General features: G+C 47.8%; 1 protein-coding gene across 8 annotated transcripts in view; it reads right to left on the bottom strand.

Annotated features, from left to right (window-relative positions):
- BCL6 (BCL6 transcription repressor) overlaps window positions 1-18888 on the bottom strand; it is an 83419-nt gene that overhangs the window by 10826 nt on the left and 53705 nt on the right. For 4 of the 8 annotated variants that reach the window (XM_083612808.1, XM_083612812.1, XM_083612806.1 and 1 more), the window contains exons 2-4: window positions 2485-2523; window positions 938-1110; window positions 414-635 (exon numbers count right to left, since the gene is read on the bottom strand). In XM_083612808.1, coding sequence (XP_083468934.1) covers window positions 414-635; window positions 938-1098 — 383 coding nt within the window. In that variant the 5' untranslated portion in view covers window positions 1099-1110; window positions 2485-2523. Of the gene's footprint in view, window positions 1-413; window positions 636-937; window positions 1111-2484; window positions 2524-3750; window positions 3864-4962; window positions 5219-18888 lie in introns of those variants that run through there. The other 4 variants (XM_083612811.1, XM_083612805.1, XM_083612809.1 and 1 more) reach the window with 4 other exon arrangements.

Below are 18888 nucleotides of genomic sequence, written 5' to 3'. Positions count from 1 at the left end.
CCTGTTCTCATGGTGGCCAAGGGAAACCCAGGAGCAGGATCAGAGCACAACAACAGCACTCTCCACCTTCTGTGGTTTCCAGCAACAGACCTCTCTTCCTCCAGGAATTTGTCACCTCCTCTTTTAAAGCCATCTAGATCAATGGTCACCACTGTAGGAGCAAGTTCCATAGACAGATAAAAGAAGAACTTTCGTTCTTCCAACATTCAGCTTCCTTGGATGTCCACGATTTCTAGTGTTTCCTACTTTGGGGTGAAACCAGGGCTGATGGTGGTAGAGTTAACACAGCAGACCCCTAACAGTGAGGACTGCTGGACCCAGCGGTAGAAGGAGCTACCCTAAGAGCACACAACATTCTCGAAAAATGCATAACCATGGACTGACCTCGCTGAGGTTAGCCCAGGCCAACTCACCTGGTGTTGACCAGCCTCCGGCACGTATCTACCACGTGTTCCATCTGCAGGTAGAGAGCCGTGGTCATGACAGCCATGATGTTGCTTTCCCGCAGGTTGAGACGGGAGGTGTACATGAACTCCAGGAGGATGCCAAAGCCTTCGGGGTTGATCTCTGGGTCCAAGTTGATGACGTTCAAATTGCACTTCAGCTGATCGGTGAAAATGCTGTAGAAAAGGCCACTGGGATGAAGAGAAGAAGAAAAAACAGAAGTGGAGAAGTGTTGATTTATTCATTTTACAGCCCACCTATCTTCCAAGGAGCTCAAGGTACATGGCTCTTACTCAGAAGAATTGCAGAGCCATCAATAGCCCTCTGCTCCATCAATTAGTCTCCACCCATCCCAGTCGGTGGCCGTCCTGTGGCAGGGAGTTCCACAGTTAACTATGCGCTGTGTGAAGAAGGAACTTCCTTTTATCAGCCCTGAATCTCCCGGCACTCAGCTTCAGGAGATGTTGGTGAGTTCTGGGGTCGTTCTCCTCACCTGCAGGCCATCAGGACTGTTTTGTGGGCTCGGAACTGTTCCCGGTTGACGATGATCACCACGTCCGTCAGGATATCCCTGCTCCTGAGGCGGTTGAGATTGAGGAGGACGTCGCTCGCGTGTCGGGTGAACTGGATGCAACTGTCTGCCGGTGAAGCCATCTTGGGTCTGTCCTGTCGGCGTGCAGAAGAAGGGAGCAAAGGCAGAAATTATTACGAGCATTGCAAAGAGGTCCTGGCTGCAGGTGGCCCTGGGCGGAGATCTATGGGGTCAGGAGGGCTCTTCATTTCAGCAGGGTGAGCTCATCTGTAGAACACACACCTGAGGCTCTAGTCCAGACTTCCTCAACCTGGGGCCCTCGAGAAGTTTCGGACTACAACTCCAATCAGCCCCATACACTCCAAACACATGGTCAGGCCTGTTTGCCTCCCACTTCAAAGCTGTTGTGAAGGAGCAGCAGCCTATAGAGAAACAGGCCTGCTAGATATTACCAGCAGTGCATGGGACCTTAAAGAGGAGCCTGCATAGCCAGAGGCAGTGTACCTCTGACTAACATAGATTGCGAGTGAACTGGTGGAACTGCAGCCCACCTCCATGCCCTGCTTCTAAGCTCCCAAAAACAACTGGAAAGTGAAGCTTTAGCTGGTTGGGACTGGCCTGATCTAGAGAAGGCCATCCCAAACTGGAAAGATGCCATGCCAGGCTGGCAGTGACTGGGAGCTGAACGTTTTCACTGGTGAAAATTCCTTAGAGCGGATTTTTTTCTGCCTAAGGAGGATTGCCAGCTTATTTCATCTGCCCCAGAAATTTCTTCAAAGGCTCGTTTTGAATTTTAGGGCCGGATGGCTGAATGCTGGCGATTGTCCCTGTTGCCTTTTAATTGCACTTTGAAACCATCTTTTTAAATTCTTTCAAAGTGTATCATGGCAGGTCTGATTTGCCGTTTCTGGTTTTGACTCTGCGAAAGCTGCTCTGAGGCCCCAGGGGGGTCACAAACATGGCCAAGAAATTTAAGGAAAACCAAAACACCAAGAAGTAGAGACCACAAAGTACTTTATTTTTTTCTCTATAAGACTCACTTTTCCCCTCCTAAAAAATAAGGGGAAATGTGTGTGCATCTTATGGAGCGAATGCAGGCTGCGCAGCTATCCCAGAAGCCAGAACAGCAAGAGGGATTGCTGCTTTCGCTGCACAGCGATCTCTCTTGCTGTTCTGGCTTCTGAGATTCAGAATATTTTTTTCTTGTTTTCCTCCTCCAAAAACTAGGTGCGTCTTGTGGTTTGGTGCGTCTTATAGAGAGAAAAATACGGTAATTCCCTCCTGAAGAGGGGCAGGTGGAAGGAAGCCTTCGACACCCGACTGCGGGAGGGCAGCCTCCACCAAACCCACCCACTCGGTTCCCATCATCAAGGGACGGAGGACGCCCCTTGTGTTTTTATTTCCTTAAATCAAGCCAGACGCCCTCCTGGAAAGCGCTTCCAGCTGAGCCGGCTGCAATATTCCATTCGACACACTTGAAGGAATAAATTGCAATTACAGAGCCGTACCTCCTGCTTCAATTCACAGTCGAAGGGTTTCTTTCAGACCTGCACAGACAAAAGACAAAAACACAAAGAACCTCGTAAGTATATATATATATATATAAGCAGAGCCTGCATGATTGAGCCAGTGGTCCATTTAGTCTAGCATTCTGTTCTTACAGTGGCCAACCAGAGGCCCCAACGGGAAAACCGCAAGCATTCATATAATTATCATTAATTGTGTTTATATTCCACCTTTCTCCTAAGCTGGGATTCAAGGCGGCTCCTGACATTTAAAAACAACATTATAAAATGCAAAGTAAAGAATGCAAGCTGGTTAAAAACAATAATTAAAATACACCAGGACACATTGAGAACCAGCAATTAAAAATACAGTTTGCCCTGACAGCAGCCCAGAGGTCAGCAATGTCTGCACCTTCGTCTCCAAAGGCCTTTCTGAAACCAGGAGGATAACAAAGAGGGTGCCAGGCTGACCTCACTTGGGAGTGAATTGCTAGGATCATAGAGTTGGAGGGACCCCAAGGAATCGCCTTCCTTGTAATCACAGAGTTGGAAGGGACCCAAAGCACAGCCAGTGCCACAATATGGGAGCAGCCACAGAAAAGGCTCTGTCTAGGTCACCACCAGCTGTGCTTCGGATGTTGATGAGACTAAGGGAACTCAGCGAGACCGAGAGAAGATGCTCACCCAGGGATCTCAGCATCTGGGCAGGTTCATAATGGGAGATGTGATCTTTCAGGTAGCTTGGACCCTTTGAATTGTGCCCAGAAACAGAGTGAAGTTGTTTTAACAAGGGAGTGACATGTTCCCTTTGTCTGGCAACATTCAGCAGTCTGGAATTGCGGTCAACAACAACAACAACAGCAACAACAATTATAAGCTGCCCATCTGACTGGATTGTCCCTGGCCACTTTGGGTGGCTCCTAACAAAATATTAAAAACAAAACAAAACTACAGTGCTAGCCAGGTATTAACATGACGGGGACCCAAGTGGTCAATGCTTTTTTTATATAGTATAGTGTGAAAGTTATAGCTCCATTGAAGATGCTCAGTGCATGACCAGTAGTCTTCTTTCACCTACTCTGCCCCAAAGGTCTTACAAAGGTGCTTTGACCGCAAAATCAGGGTGGGGTTTGTCAGAGCAACAACAAAACCCAACACACCCTTCTGCAAAACTCCCTCCCATGACCCTTTTCCAAACGTCACACGTCACACAACAGATGTGTGGTTGTTGTTTTCTAAAAAATAATAGTAGAGGGGTTGGGCTCTTACACAAAAAGCACAGAAGAATCTTGTGGCACCACAAATTTATCATGGCATAAAGCTCCCATGGACTCGAGCCTATGTCGTCAGATACCCGGTGCGAAATCTTAGGTGGCCGGTATCTAAAAGGAGAATATCGAAAGGTGGGAGTTGAATGGCAATGGAATGCAAAGATTACAGTTTAAATATAGTTTCGCTGCAGCAGATGCAGTTTGGACCTCGAGCGCCTCTCCGGACTCAGATGAGACAGAGAGATAGAGCCGAGTGCGAACCATATATTGATGACACTTCACTCCAGACCTCATGATGACAACTCCCAGATGTCAAGACAGCAAAGGGGACAAAATGTGGGACCCTGTGGGAAACCACAGGACAATTCCTGTGGTGCCAACAATAGCTCCCCATCAATAGTCATCTTCAAATATCTCAAGGGCTGTCACATGGGAGATGGAGCAAGATTGTTTTCTGCGGACTAATTTGGAAGGTGGTGGACTCTCCTTCCTTGGAGACTGTTAAGCAGAGGTTGGGTGTCCATCTGTCATGTAAATTGCATCCAGCTGAGATTCCTGCATTGCAGGGGGTTGGACTAGATGACCCTTGAGGGTCCCTACAATTCTCTGATCCGCAGGGATGGGAATGAAGGTGGAACCAAAAGCATCCCACACATTATTATTTTTTAATGCCGCAGTTCTTTCTTTTAAATCTAGCTGGGGACGGATCCCCTGTCTTCCCAGCGTTGCATTTTGAAATCTCAATAAAAACCACACTGTAAAAAAAATAAAAAAATCCTCTGTTATGTGGCTCTTGTGATCTGGCCCATAAAAACACTCCCACACCCACAAAGGAAAAAACAGTGTGGGATGTGTGGCGCTGAATTGCAATGCAGCATCTAATTGCCAGCGTAAAAAATGTGTGCCATTACGATTCCATTTCGGAGACATGAAAGGGAGAGCAGCCCCTCCACAAAGCCGCCTGGAATCTTGCATACCGTAATTGCCGCTTCAGATTTTGAAGGCTCTGGGGATAGCCTCTCTTGACACAGCTCGTCTCAAGCCATCAAGCTTGAAGAGGGAGTGCCAGGGGCGCGTTGCGGCTGTGGCGGTTGTGATGACACAAGACGCAGGGAGCTACCGGCAGCTAGAACAGGCGTGCCAGCGCCTAACATCTGGGCTCATTAGCTACCAGACCAAATCCAAGGTGTTCCTCTTGGGAGCAGTTTACCTGTGAGATTGCTTCATCCTAGATGTGCCCACTTGATCTCTTCAATCAGTAGAACGGGCAGCCCAGGTGCCAAATCACATCTGTTCTGCGTGTGTAAGAACTCACTGTTTGAGTGTGACAGTGCCTATACTTTGGAACTCCCTGCCTAGTGATATCAGTGTATTCTTTTCAAGCCTACCCTGATGCTTAGAAACTTGATGTGAGTTTTAACCTGTTTCAGTATTTTAACTCTCTGTATGTTTTCGAGGTACAGCGGTAATTTTTTCTTGATTTTCCCGTTTTATCTTTTCGTAAACTGCTCTGAGGATTTGTGTTTTTTTAAAAAAAACCCATCAAACATTGTATAAATTCCATGAAATACTGTAAATAAATGGACAGCAACAAAAGCAAGAGAGCCAATTGCTCTGACTCCAGATTCCTGCGCTCAAGCGGGAAAACGTTTGATATTTTTAAAAATCAATGTTTTTATTAGTAATTTTTAAAACAAATAACAAGTCTAGTATAGCAAAAACATCAATCATGTTGCAAAAAGATTTGCCACAATTGCAAAAAAATATTGCATAGGAGCTGATAAGGTATTTTGGAAACGGTTTGTGGAAGATTGAACAATAAAATCTTGCTGGGGGCCTGCAAAGTTTAGCAACTCCTGCAATGTTGGCAGAAGTGATGCCTTGTGAACGGTACCCCATGAACATGCAAGCCCCCTTTCCGAACTCCTCATTCCTCCTTCAGTTTCTAAAGGGAACCACCCCCCTTTCCTGCTCATAGCCTACTCCTGCTTTGCTAAAATGTGCAAAAGCGTTGCTCCAGTCGCCCACTGATATGCCCTCATCACCACCTGTTTGTGGACAACCCAGAGGCGTCTTGGGTTTTCTTGATCTCTCGACCAGAGTTTCCACTTTTAATAGTTGGGTTGTTTTACCGAGATTGTTTTATAGTGCGTTTTAATTACGGGTGATATAATGTTTGTGTAATTGGCGGCTACACTTTGTAAACCACTCAGAAGCCTATTTGGGCATGAAACGATATATGAATTAAATTATCGTCATCATCTGGTTGGCAGCTGCGGGACAAAAGGCTACTGGCCTCAATAAGCCTTCTGTTCTGATTTGCAGATCTTTTGCCTTCCCCCCTTGCTTAAATCAGTGGCACCGAAGGCTGGGGCAGGTCACAAACTCCCAGTTATACACCCATTTGGATGTTTGTCAGAGCTTCTTGTTAAAAGCCATCAAGGGAAGCTGTGATTCACTAGTTAGGGATTGGAACTATATTTTGCTATTTCTGACCAGCCTGTTTCCTATACCAAAAGGAAGAAGAGAAAACACGTTGACCATTAACTCTCCATACCAGATCTCACTTTCAGATGCAGAGAGAGCCCTTTCTGTGCATCTCCAACTCAGCTGCCATTCTCCGCTTTAAAACAAAAACCGCTACGCTAAAATTAATCATCATCGCACTTGCCCTCGTCAGAAAGTTTCGCACTGAAATTGTACCCACCTTTCTCTCCGCAAGAGGGCAGCCTTGCATGAGAAATACACCCAAGACCCATCTTGCAGTTCCTTTTATTGAAGGAATTTAGATCACAAGCCAGCCTTGCAATCATTGACCAGCTACCCACTTATACAGCTGGCACAACAGAATGGCTACACGCAGAATGGAAAGCTACCGGATCCAATCATCCAGTCGCCTGCCTTCCTGCTCCACACAATGTCCCAGCCTTCCCTAAGCCGCAAATCCTTACACCAACAGAAGCTGGCCCAATAAAAGATAAGACATCAAGATCTCCCAAGGCTTCGGGGAAAGAGGATAAAAAAACGCTCATGCAATTTCTCACCATGCGCAAGAGAAATCCAGACTCCTATAGGGATATCGTAGGACTGTGTCCACAATTTAAGAAGGATGTTAATGAGCTGGAATGTAGGGTGACCAAGATGATCAAGGGTCTGGAAACCAAGCCTGATGAGGAACGGTTGAGGGAGTTGGGGATGAGGGAGTTGAGACTACGAGGAGAAAAGATAGACGCCTTCAAATATCTGAAGGGCTGCCACATAATAATAATATTCTTTATTTATACCCCGCCCTTCCGGGTTCAAAAACCGGGCTCAGGGCGGCTAACAACAAATTTAAAACACTTAATTATAAAGGCAGCATAAAAGACAGTATAAAAACATGAATAACAATACAATTCAAAAATCAATTTAGGGGAAATAAGCATTAGATAATCCCCAGGGCTAGCTGGCTGAATTAGTCCTACTTGGACCAGCGAGGAGGCCAGGGGAGAATTAGCTGTGGGGTCTCAGAGCGGGTGAAGGGGAGGGGGAGGGAAGAGAAGGGAAATAAAAGATCAGGCTGAATTCAAATTAAAGGCCAGGCGGAACAGCTCTGTCTTACAGGCCCGACGGAAGGAGGTTAAATCCTGCAGGGCCCTGGTCTCATGGGACAGAGCATTCCACCAGGTCGGAGCCACCACTGAGAAGGCCCTGGTGGAAGATAGTCTGACTTCCTTAGGGCCCGGGACCTCTAAACTATGGTTATTCATGGACCTTAAGGTCCTCTGTGGGGCAGACCAGGAGAGGTGGTCCCATAGATACGGTCCCATAGATATGGAAGGCAGAGCAGGAGCCAAACCAATGCATTCAAGTTACAAGTCCGGAGATTCCAACAAAACATTGGGAAGAGCTTTCTGAGACATTGGAACGGAATTCCTCCAAAGGTTGTGGACTCTCCTTCCTTGGAGGTTTTCAAGCAAAGGTTACATGGCCATCTGTCATGGATTCTCTGGCTGTGGTTCCTGCATTGCAGCAGGGGGTCAGACTAGATGACGCCTAGTGTCTCTTCCAACTCTGCCTTTGGACAGTATCTGGAAAGCAATTCCATCATCCCCAAACACCCTTCATTGTCCCCCTTTCTGAAGGCAGCATCACCTCTGCTGCATTTGGGTTCTTTTTCACGGAATCATAGAATTGGAATGGACCCAAAGGGTCACTGGGTTCAAGGCCTTGCAGGGAAGGAATTTTTAACTGCATTCCGTACTGTTTCATTTCAGTTGCAAGGCACGCCCTCGCCAAAAAAGGTGGTTTTTATTTTTAAAGTATATTTCTTATGCTTCAGCACCACCACTGCTCGGAAAAAAATTTAATACATCATTTCTGAATTGTGTTAATTGTTTTGATGGATTTGCTGTCGCCGTTTGCTTTGTCTATATGCTGTTCGGCTTGATAGTTCAGCGGCTACAATGTGTTGTTGTTCCTTAATGCTGCTGCGATCCTTCTGAGCTACCTTTTTGCCCAACATTTGTTTCTGGGAAAGCAAAATGCAAATGCCAAAGCAAATCCGAAGGGAACCTGGTATCCCTCAGAAGGAACCCAGCCACAGTTGTGAGGCACCCCCCGGAAGCAGATCTGCAGTGGCAAACAAGCCTCCCAGAAGGACAACTTATAGGCCCTCTGCATAACATGACCATAGGAGTAGCAGGTGCTCTCCTGTCTCTGCTCTCGGCTCGCCCAAGGCGATGCTGAAATCCTAAAGTTCTGGCAAACGCAGGAAGATAGGAAACTGCTTTAGATAGAGCCATAGTGCTGGTCTGACTAGCTCAGCATTTCCCACACTGACTGGCCGCATCTTCTCTCCAGGGTTTCAAGGCAGATATCCCAGGGATGGAAGAAGACCTTCTTTCTGCCTGCTGCTCCGTCACTGAGCTATGGCTGTTCCAACGTTAGAAACTCAGGTATATAACCTAGGCGCCGAATGGCACCTTGAATCTAGATTGCGGTTGCCAACACAGAATGTCCGTTTGCCCAGGGGCTGGACTAAATAGCCTTTGGGATCCCCTAGACTGGTGACTGGGAGTGGCCGCTGGGACCATGTAACACCGGTCCTGAGAGATCTGCATTGGCTCCCAGTACGTTTCCGAGCACAATTCAAAGTGTTGGTGCTGACCTTTAAAGCCCTAAACGGCCTCGGTCCTGTATACCTGAAGGAGCGTCTCCACCCCCATCGTTCAGCCCAGACACTGAGGTCCAGCTCCGAGGGCCTTCTGGCGGTTCCCTCATTGAGAGAAGTGAGGTTACAGGGAACCAGACAGAGGGCCTTCTCAGTGGTGGCGCCCGCCCTGTGGAACACCCTCCCTTCAGATGTGAAGGAAATAAGTAGCTATCCTGACATCTGAAGGCAGCCCTGTTCAGGGAAGTTTTTAACATTTAACGCTGTATTGTTTTTAATATTTGATTGGGAGCTGCCCAGAGTGGCTGGGGAAACTCAGCCAGATGGGCGGGGTATAAATAATAAATTATTATTATTATATTATTATTATTCCAATGCTACAATTCCATGATTCTTTGATATTGTGTTTGCTCTTACAATTTGCTTGTCCCAGTATGCAAGAAGAAGAAACACGCACGGTGGAAACAGAAACGGTATTGACTACAGAGTAAGGCAGAGGTTTTTAAACCTGGTGCCCAGAAATCTCCATGCGGTTGCAAATGGGACCTGCACTGGTAGCAAAACGCGCCTGGCTAATTGCGAACACTGGCACTGTTTGTGGTGCTCATGCACTCTATGCAAGGCAACTGGACCCCAACCAGGAGTTCTGCAGCAAGCAGATTGATGCAGAAAGAGTTCTCGGAAGAGGGGAAATTTGGAAGTCACTGATCCTCGCCACAGCATTTCTCGCAATGAGCAAAGATCGCTTGCTGGGTTTCCCCCCTCCTGGTGGAAGGACCTGAGAGGCCTTCTTTCTCTCACTTCCCAAGTTAGCTGTCCCTGTCTGCTGTCTAAGACAAGCGACCTGAGATTAGACAGCAGCAGCAAGAGGAAAATGGAGGTGGGGGCGACGAGAATGGAGGCCAACCACGGCTCTGAGCATCGAAACTCCTTAGTCAGTGCAGATCAAAGAGACTTTGATTCTGCCAGCTTCCTCCCCTCCTGTATTGTGCGCCTAAGAGGTTTTTTGTTCCAAGCTCCTGCCTGATCCAGTTTCCTGCCAGAGCAGACACAAATGCTTCTAGGAAACACAATGGCAGAGAAAGGGGGCAGGTTTGTTAGCCTGTAACCAGGAAAACAAAAAGCCAGACACACACACGCACACGGTCTCCACTCAGAATTGCTGAAAGGAGAAGACTAGGGAGGTGGGAAGCCCTTTTTTTTGCGATGACTCAGGTAAGGAGGCCTGCAACTTTGTACGATGTCCTCCTTCCTCCACCCTTCAAAGCGTTAAAAACGTGAGGAGAGGCTGCTGCATTAGGCCAGGTGCCCCATCTCATCTACCATCTTGTTCTCGCAGTAGCCAGCCAAATGCCTGAAGGAAACCCGCAAGCAGGATTCGAACACAACACCCCCTCTTGTGGCTTCCAGCAACTGGCGTTCAGCATCATTTGCTGCCTCCAACTGTGGAGGGCAGAGCATTGCCATTGTGGCTAGTAGCCACCCTCCATGAATTTGTCCAGTCCTCTTTTAAAGCCACCACCACCTCTTGTGGGAGGGAGTTCCGTAGGCTAACATGTGCTGCACGAATAAGTCATTTCATCCAGCCATCCAGAATCTTCCAACATTCAGCTTCATCAGATGTCTACAAGTTCTAGGCTTAGTGTTAAAAGGGCGCCGCCTCTGGCGGCAATCACTGCCTCCTGTGGCAGTGAGTTCCACAGTTTAACTCTGCACCGGGTGAAGAAGGAGCTTCGTTCTAAAAACATCACAACCCTGCTCAGCGGTGAGGCACATTTTACTAAATCCATGCTCTGCTTTTCAACTCAGCAGACCCACAAACCAGCTGAGCACAAACACTAATACAGCCAGTTACAAATGCATGCTGGCCATGCATAACCATTATGAGAAGGTTGCATGCAAGAAGATCCCAGGCTGAATTTCCAGCATTGTCAATTAAAGTGATCTGAGCACAGGAACATAGGAACCCACTGGCCCCTTGAGCTCAGTATGTCGGCCCTGAATTGCAGGGGCTCTCCTTGGTTTCAGGCGGAGAATTTTCCTAGACCTAACCAGAGATGCTGAGGATTCGAGGATTTTGTTTGCAAAGTGCACGCTCTGCTACTGAGCTGTGGTGCTTCTTCCCTCAAAGGTGCAGGCGACATAAGGTATACTTGAATCTAGCAGTAGATCTCCCTGCAAGGATTTCTGACTCAAGCCCATTCTTATGGGCCAAGGTGCTCACCCCTACAAAACAACAAACCCCTGTGTTGCAAACTTAACACAACAAACAACACAAGCAACACGAAGACCAGTATACTAGATAGCACTGCAATTCTTATTGCATAATATACATGATTTAGTCCAACAAAAACAAAATGTGTACACTTGTAAATTCTCTAATATATTTGTAACCAAATGAACACACGTCTGTCAATCTTTGGAAATCCATAGAAGTATAATAAGTCTATGGTTGAAACAAAGTAATAGAGTTGGCTAAGCGGCAAAACTTTTTTTAGGAGTTCATGGTGCCGAAGTAGTAAGTGAAGAACAACGTAGGACAGTGATCCTGGATAATCTGACTGTTTCACTAGAATCTTCTTCAGCACAACCCATAGATTAGAAAAATGCACAAGGAGCAGTGGGCATGAAAATATGTAACCACTGCTCACCCCGACTTGCCAACACTCCCTCCTTTCTTCCTGCTCAGGGCACCCCATGTCCGTCCGTCCCTTATCACACAGGCTGCCTGACTCACGCAGACACACTCTCTTCTCGTGTGCGAAATGTTTGAGTTGTTGCTGCTTTCTCAAAGGCCAATTCCCATATTCAAGAAAATTACTCTTCCCCCTGTACACACACATATGAAAGATCTGATAACAGGTCTGGAAACCAAGCCTGATGAGGAACGGTTGAGGGAGTTGGGTTTGTTTATCCGAGAGAAGGAGAGGGGATATGAGAGCCATCTTATAAGCAGGACCCAAACCAATGGGATCCAATGACAGGAAAGGAGATTACAACTGAACTAAAGGAAGAACTTTCTGGTGGTAATAACTGTTGGATTCCGGGATTTCACAAACACCCTTCCCCACCGCCAGTTTGCAGGGATCAGCGATCCTCCCGGTTGGATTTCAACCAGGGATGGAAGCTCAAACGCAAATGTTCTGACAAACAGGATCAGCTATGGATCTGGGTTCAAATCCTGGGTGCCAGCTGGTCCTGGGGAAAGTATGATCACTACGTCGCAGCTGCCATCTGCGGAAGGGAAACCTCAGCAGAGATGCAGCAAAAGAGGATGAACTAAGGGTTAGAGTCCATGGGGATTTCCTTACAGATCAGGCAGGCTAGTTAATTATAGATGAAGAAGAAGAAGAAGAAGAGGAGGAGGAGGAGTTTGGATTTGATATCCCGCTTTATCAATACCCTAAGGAGTCTCAAAGCAGCTAACAATCTCCTTTTCCCTTCCTCCCCAACAAAAAACACTCTGTGAGGTGAGTGAGGCTGAGAGACTTCAGAGAAGTGTGACTAGCCCAAGGTCACCCAGCAGCTGCATGTGGAGGAGCAGGGAATCAAACCCGGTTCACCAGACTACAAGTCCACTGCTCTTAACCACTACAGCACACTGGCTCTCATTTTATTCTATAATCAATGGACACTGTGGGGCAGGGACCTGGGGGGAGGCTAAGAGGCAAGGGGGAGGCAAGGGGGCACTAGAGGTGTAAATGACTGCCAGACCATCTTCAGAAGCAGCTCCAAATATAACACGTTGCCATAATCTAATCTAGAGGTTACAGGAGCGTGGACAACAGAAGTTTGGCAATTGCCGCCTAAAGGGTGCCCCATTCCCCATCCCTGGGCTCAACAAAGGATTGGATCCAGACTTCAGTTATGCTTAAAGGAGAAATGAAATTGATTAGATTTTCCCTCAATTACAATGGATCTGCTAACAAATTTACTAAGGTCTGGAAGTCAACCGCAGGCATATTCAGAAGGGAAGAATTTCTTAACGCATCTGGTTTATTTGGGGCACTTGACTTACAGACGCATAGCAGACCCTCCTGATATTTCACCTGTCCCTCCCCCCAGAAAGGGAAAACGGTAGTAGCATTGCCACCAGGAATATTTTGATGGGGTGGGGACCTTGGACCCACATTGGGGCTATCACACAAAGTTATAAAGACCCCCGAGCAAATCGGAAGTTGTCTGTCTTAGAATTTTCACTGTTGTTAATTTTGCATCGCGGTCATTTTATTGCTTTGCCTTTTAACGAAAACCGCTTTGAGGTTTTCTTTGCAATCAAGCAGCGTATAAATTTACTGAAATGGGTAAATAAAATCAAGCTTTGTGTTGAGTGGCTAAGTTTCGTGAGAATCGTTTGATGAATGAATCAAGAGCGCAGAAAATAAATCAGTAACCATAACATGCAAGAGGTTTTAATAATAATAATAATAATAATAATAATAATAATAATAATAAGTGTTTTTATGCCCACAATGAGTAAGAGAACAGATTAGAAGTGGGGGGGGGGGACTTGCAAACAGAGAGTTTTTATATAACCTGCCACTGGGAGAGCGAGAGCGAGAGTGAAAACAGGACTCCGTGGCCGTAACCACTTCCCCAAAGCCATCTCTTTCTTCACCCCCCCACCCGCTCCCTTGCCTCCCCAGTAACCACAAGTGATACTGACCCAAAAAACAAAGTGAAAGTTCGTGGGAGACGAAGGAGGAAGAGTAAACAAGCTTCTCGCACGCGGACCACCGTGCAAAAACCAGTGTTGCATTTCACTCCAACCAGCTCAGACGTTGCTAATGGGATTTCTTCCAGCGCAGAGCTAGCCTTTGCCAAGCGAGTGCCCTCCAGATGTTTCAGATAAAACACCTGGAGCGTGCTGGCTTGGCCAAGGACAATGCAGAGCCAACCTTGACGGGCCCAGTTTTGAACTGGCTCAGTACTTACGAGTACATATTTGGAGGGAGGTGGAAATCATTGTTCAGTTTTCCAAACTGCACACAGAGACTTCTGTGCAACATGGGCAACACAAAAACCCATTAATCCAGCCCATCAAGCACACAGAAAGTCCATTCATTTCAATGGGAGAGCTAAACACGCGTTTCCTGAAACTGAAATGGCTGAAATCCTAGGATCAGGTTTTTTCCTGAATGACCGGTATTTTGGTTTGTTTGTTTTAAAAAAAGTCAACTCTGATGTGCCCTTCTGGCTTTCCAGTTACCAGCACCTGATCTCCAAATTCAAGTTTCAAAACTGACCCCAGACCCCCACCAATTAGCACCCCCACTCACCTCTTCACACCTTTGCAGAACTCAAAAAGTTTTCTTAAAATTAAGCTACAGCTCTTGGCATCCTTTAGTTTGGGAAGCTGAAACTTAGGCTGCATCCACTGTGTTGCGCAAATCCCATTGAAATGAGAAGTTGTGCAAGGCAAAACAGTGGGTGTTGACATATATGGGGAGACATACTCCAGCAAGTAGTTCTCTTGCTGCTGCCCCCAAATCATTTGACTTCTGGTATCAAAGAATTGTCAAATTGGATTACCCTCCAAGGTAAGCCAGTCTACCGCCACGCGGTATCCCTGATAGGTGGCCATCCAAGCTCTGCTTAAAAACCTCCAACAACGGAGAAACCACCAGCTATCTTTCCACTCTCAAACAGCTCCTACTCTCAAAATGTTTAGTTGGAATTTCGCTTTCTTGCAATCTGAATCCATCAGTTTGAGCCCTTCCCTCGGAGCAGAAGACAAGCTAGTTCCTTTGCCGACCTTGCGCCCTCCATAGATTGGACTACAACTCCCATCAACCTCCCACAGGGGCTGGGGCTAATGGGAGTTGTTGTCCAGTACCTGGAAGGCACCAGGTGGGCTACGCCTAGGTTAAGGGGCCATGCTTTGAGCCGGGAACCCACCAGTGCAAATAAAGCTACCGTTCTTCCAGAAGCCTATCTGGAAAAGGGCACCAGGATGATGAAGGCCAATTTTAACCAAACCAGGTGATCTTTGCACAGCAGCCAAGAGTCATAAGAAGACCCAACACTCAGGCAATAAAGATGTATTTCCTTTTGCAGGTTGTCTGACAAACTTCCCTGAGATGAAACAAAATAAAAAAATCCCTTCCAGTAGCACCTTAGAGACCAACGAAGTTTGTTATTGGTATCCGATTTGGAACCAAAGGTAATCCTGAGAGTTGATGGACCCTTTCCCTGGTGAAGTTCTGCACTTTCCCCCTACCTATATGAGAAGACCTTCTACCTGAGAGCAGTTACCCATCCATTCAGCTGGATAAATGTCAGTTTTTGATCCAGTTTCTCTCTCTTTTCAAATAGATTGCCTCAATTTACTATGAAGCAAGCTTGGACACCCCCCCCCCAAGGGTTGAAGGCAGACTGTACTTTGTATTCCTCCTTTAAATCTCTCCCTGCGGCGTCGCAAACAATAATTAAAACATTTTTTTAAAAAAACAAACAAACCTCCGATCAAGCCTCTCTTTGTATTTTGATTTGATGGAAGTGGAAAAACACAAGCCTTGTACTAGATGGTAAGGAGGTTTCTCCCACTGCCAGACTCTAGTGTGTCAAATCCTGGAGCTTCCTGGTTTGATTTTAAGACCTAGGCGTGAGGAACCTGCAGTTTTTTGGATGATGCTGAACTCCAACACCTGCCTGTCAGTCAGCCTGAGGATGGCCAGCGACCATGAGAAGAAGCCAGAGACCATCTAGACGGCCGCAGGTTCCCCATTCCTATTTTAGACCCTGCAAAACTCCTTTCTATTGCTCATATACACAGTTTAAATGTGGGGCAGAATCACACGTAAGAACATTAAGGAGAGCCTGTCTGGATCAGGCCTACGACCCATCGAATCCAGTATCCTGTTCTCACAGTGGCCAACCAAATGCGTTTCTGGGGAAACCCACAAGCAGGATCTGAGCACACGAGCAACCCTCTCCCCTTCTGTGTCTCTAGTACCTGACATACAGACGCCCATATTCAGACTCCCTGCTCTGCCCGTGGTTTTGAAGCCTCAGTTTCCCCATCTGCAAAATGGGCCTAGAGGTTATTTTAAACTCATGTTTAAATGTATTAGATTTCGATACAGCCCTTCATCTGAGGGTCACAGGGCGGGTTTGCTGGTGGACAGAAACAATTCAAAGCCCAAAACAAAACTCCGCAAACAAACTCTAGGCCTTTTGCAAAGCATTGTGAACGTTGGGCAAATGCTGTTTTAAATAAGAGGCAGCACCTCACCCACAGGACAAGGGCAAACCCCAACAGCGTTCTCTACATTTCGCAGCACCCACAACCGAGGCTATTTTGCAATACGGTACCCACACCCCACAGATTTGCCAAATGGGGGGAGGAAGGGGGGGAGGAGAGAGCGATCCTGCTCCGCTATTCCACATTTAACCACCAGGGGTCAATCTTGCCCCACACTCAAACATACCGATTTAAATCAGAAGTCTCTCTCTCTCCCCCCAATTCCAACTCACAACAAAGTTTTCCCACCCCCCACCCCCACTCCGGAGGAGAAGACACACCTAAACACACTCTGTCATGCGAAGGACGGGGAAATCCTCGATTATTATTATTTTTTTTAAATAAAGAGATTGGATTTCTAACAACTGTCCCTTACACCTGGATAACTTTGTCCCTAAGAGAACATGATTCCCCCCCTCTCTCCCCCCCCCCGTAAATATAGACCCCTTTATTCTAAGGAAGCGCTTTAAGAAATTTACAAAAAGTGCCGGAGGGGGAGAGAGCGAGGATTGAACTCTCAGAGTTGGCTGCGCTCGATCTCCTTTCGCCTTGGCCGTTCCTTAAGCAAACAAACAAGACTTCGCCGCCTTCTCCACGGCCCCGCTCTCGCCCTCCAAAGCATTTTAATTTGGGGAGGGGGGGGGTACCAAAACAAACAGGCACCCCTGACTCGTGGGTCTTTGGCTCAGCAGAGGGGGCAGTTAGTTGCCCTGGGCTTTAGGGCTTTGGAGAGGGCTCCCCCCCTCCACTTGTCCAAACCCAGATCCTAAATTTTGCCTCTTTCTCTGCAGGGATTAAGGAGATCAGTTTACAGACGGGTAAGTGTTAATAAATGCGTCTCCTTCCCCGCTATTAATTCCTGTGTTCCCTTCCAGGAACGCTTCTTCAAGCGTCTGGATCTGTTTGTTTTTTAAAGGGACCGTCTGGGCCATTCTGGAGAGATAGGGGAAGCCTGGAGCAACCAGCGAGGCTTAACTGCGCGGTAACTGCCCCACTTCCATAGTCAACGGATAGAGAAAGATGGGGTCTCCCATCTCCCCACACCTATTTCAAGGCTTAATGTCTAGGGGAGCGGAGTGGCAAAATTTGGCTAGCATGGAATTGGGGGAGGGGGTCTGTTATTCCGGAGTAGGTGACTCCAGAATAAGAGAGCAAAAAGACCCCCCCCCCAAAAAAAATTAAAACCGCACTCCAGGCTTGCCTGATCTTACCATCACCAATCCTAACGTCCAGCAAAAACATCTATAGATTAAATTCTAGTGTCCCCCATATCTGTTACAGTATATTACATGTATCTTTCAAATGCACTGGATTTTTTTTCTTCTTCTAAAAATTGGGCTCGTGTTTCGGAAACCAGACTTTCCTACATCCTTGAGAGAGGCTCGTTTTTTAATTGTTTCTTGAAAATAAAGTCGCCACATTTGCTATCAGGCGGGGGGGGGGGGAGAGAGAAGAAGAGAAAACAGGGATTAATATTAATCCAACAGCCACCTCCACCAGGCAGACTCTGTTTTCATGGCACAGCTTCTGTTCCCAGGCTCAGCTGGCTGCCTTTCTCTCTCCCCCCCCCCCCGCCACCGTCCCCACGCACACACACGCCGGGGAGCCTGGAAACATTCGCGCGCCGGCAGGACCCGACGCGCGCCAGCCGATATCGAACGCAGATGGAGTCTCCTCGGGGCCGGGACCTGCCTATTTTTCGCTCAGGAGAAACACAACAACCCGGCGCCCCGCGGAGGCAGGGGCGCGGATATAAATAAACAAGAGGGTCTGCCCCCTAACATTTTCTCTTCACATCGCCCTACCCAAATATAACCCACCCTGGAGAATTCTGCTGCGTGATAAAGTCCCCCGGCATCGCCAAAGTATCCAAGATGAAGGATTTCGCCTTTCCTAATATTTTTCAAAGACACGAGTCCCCCATATATTCATATTTTTAAAGAGAGAAACAAAACGCATCGTGGCAAATATTTTTTTCTGCAGCTCCATTTAAATATATATATATATTATTTATATATATATATACTGTACATGCACATGTGAAATTGCGATGCGGGGGTAGAGATGTTGGGAACTGCCTGCCTCTCTGGGTTTGCGGCAGAGGCTGCCGGCGGAACCAGACAGGTTTTTTTCCCCCCTTTTTTTCTGGGGCTGTTACGGGAGTGAAGCACCGTCCTACGTTGGGCTCGTGCGCGCATCTTGCGCGCCGGGCCAGGGACCTCCACCTCCCGCGCTCCTCCGCGCGCGCGCCCGCCTTTGAAAGAGCCCCGGCGCTCTCCGGCTTCGCGCGCGGCGCTCCGGCGGCCGCTACCCGGGCCGCGCCGGATGACAGCCGGCCGAGAAGGAGGAGGAAGGAGAGAGGAGGAGGCCGGCCCGGCCATTGGGAGGCGAGTGGCAGGCACGCAGCCCCGGCCGCCGCAGAAATACACACACAGCGCGAGGCCAGAGAGGCGCCCCCTCCCTCTCCGGCCCCGATCCCGGGAGACGCGCCGCGGCAGGTGCCCAAAGCCTCGGGACCCGGCCGATCTCTTTGGGGGGCGAGTTGCCCGGCCATAAGTCAGTCGTCAGCTGGCTTTTTGTCTGCCCCCGAGAAAAGACAAAAAAGGGAATTTTGGGGGTGCGTGTTTTCTATCCTCTGCATGTTTCCTCGGGAGTAAGCCCCATTGGGGAAACCCCTTCACCCCGGCGCGCAATCCTATATATACACGCTTTGTGGGTTTCGGAGCGCCAGCCGGTTGCAT

This window comes from Podarcis filfolensis, assembly GCF_964270895.1.
Source record: "Podarcis filfolensis genome assembly, chromosome: 5".
Classification (NCBI taxonomy): Eukaryota; Metazoa; Chordata; class Lepidosauria; order Squamata; family Lacertidae; genus Podarcis; species Podarcis filfolensis.
The sequence above is the reverse complement of the archived record's forward strand: the minus strand, read 5'-3'. Positions and strand labels throughout refer to the sequence as shown.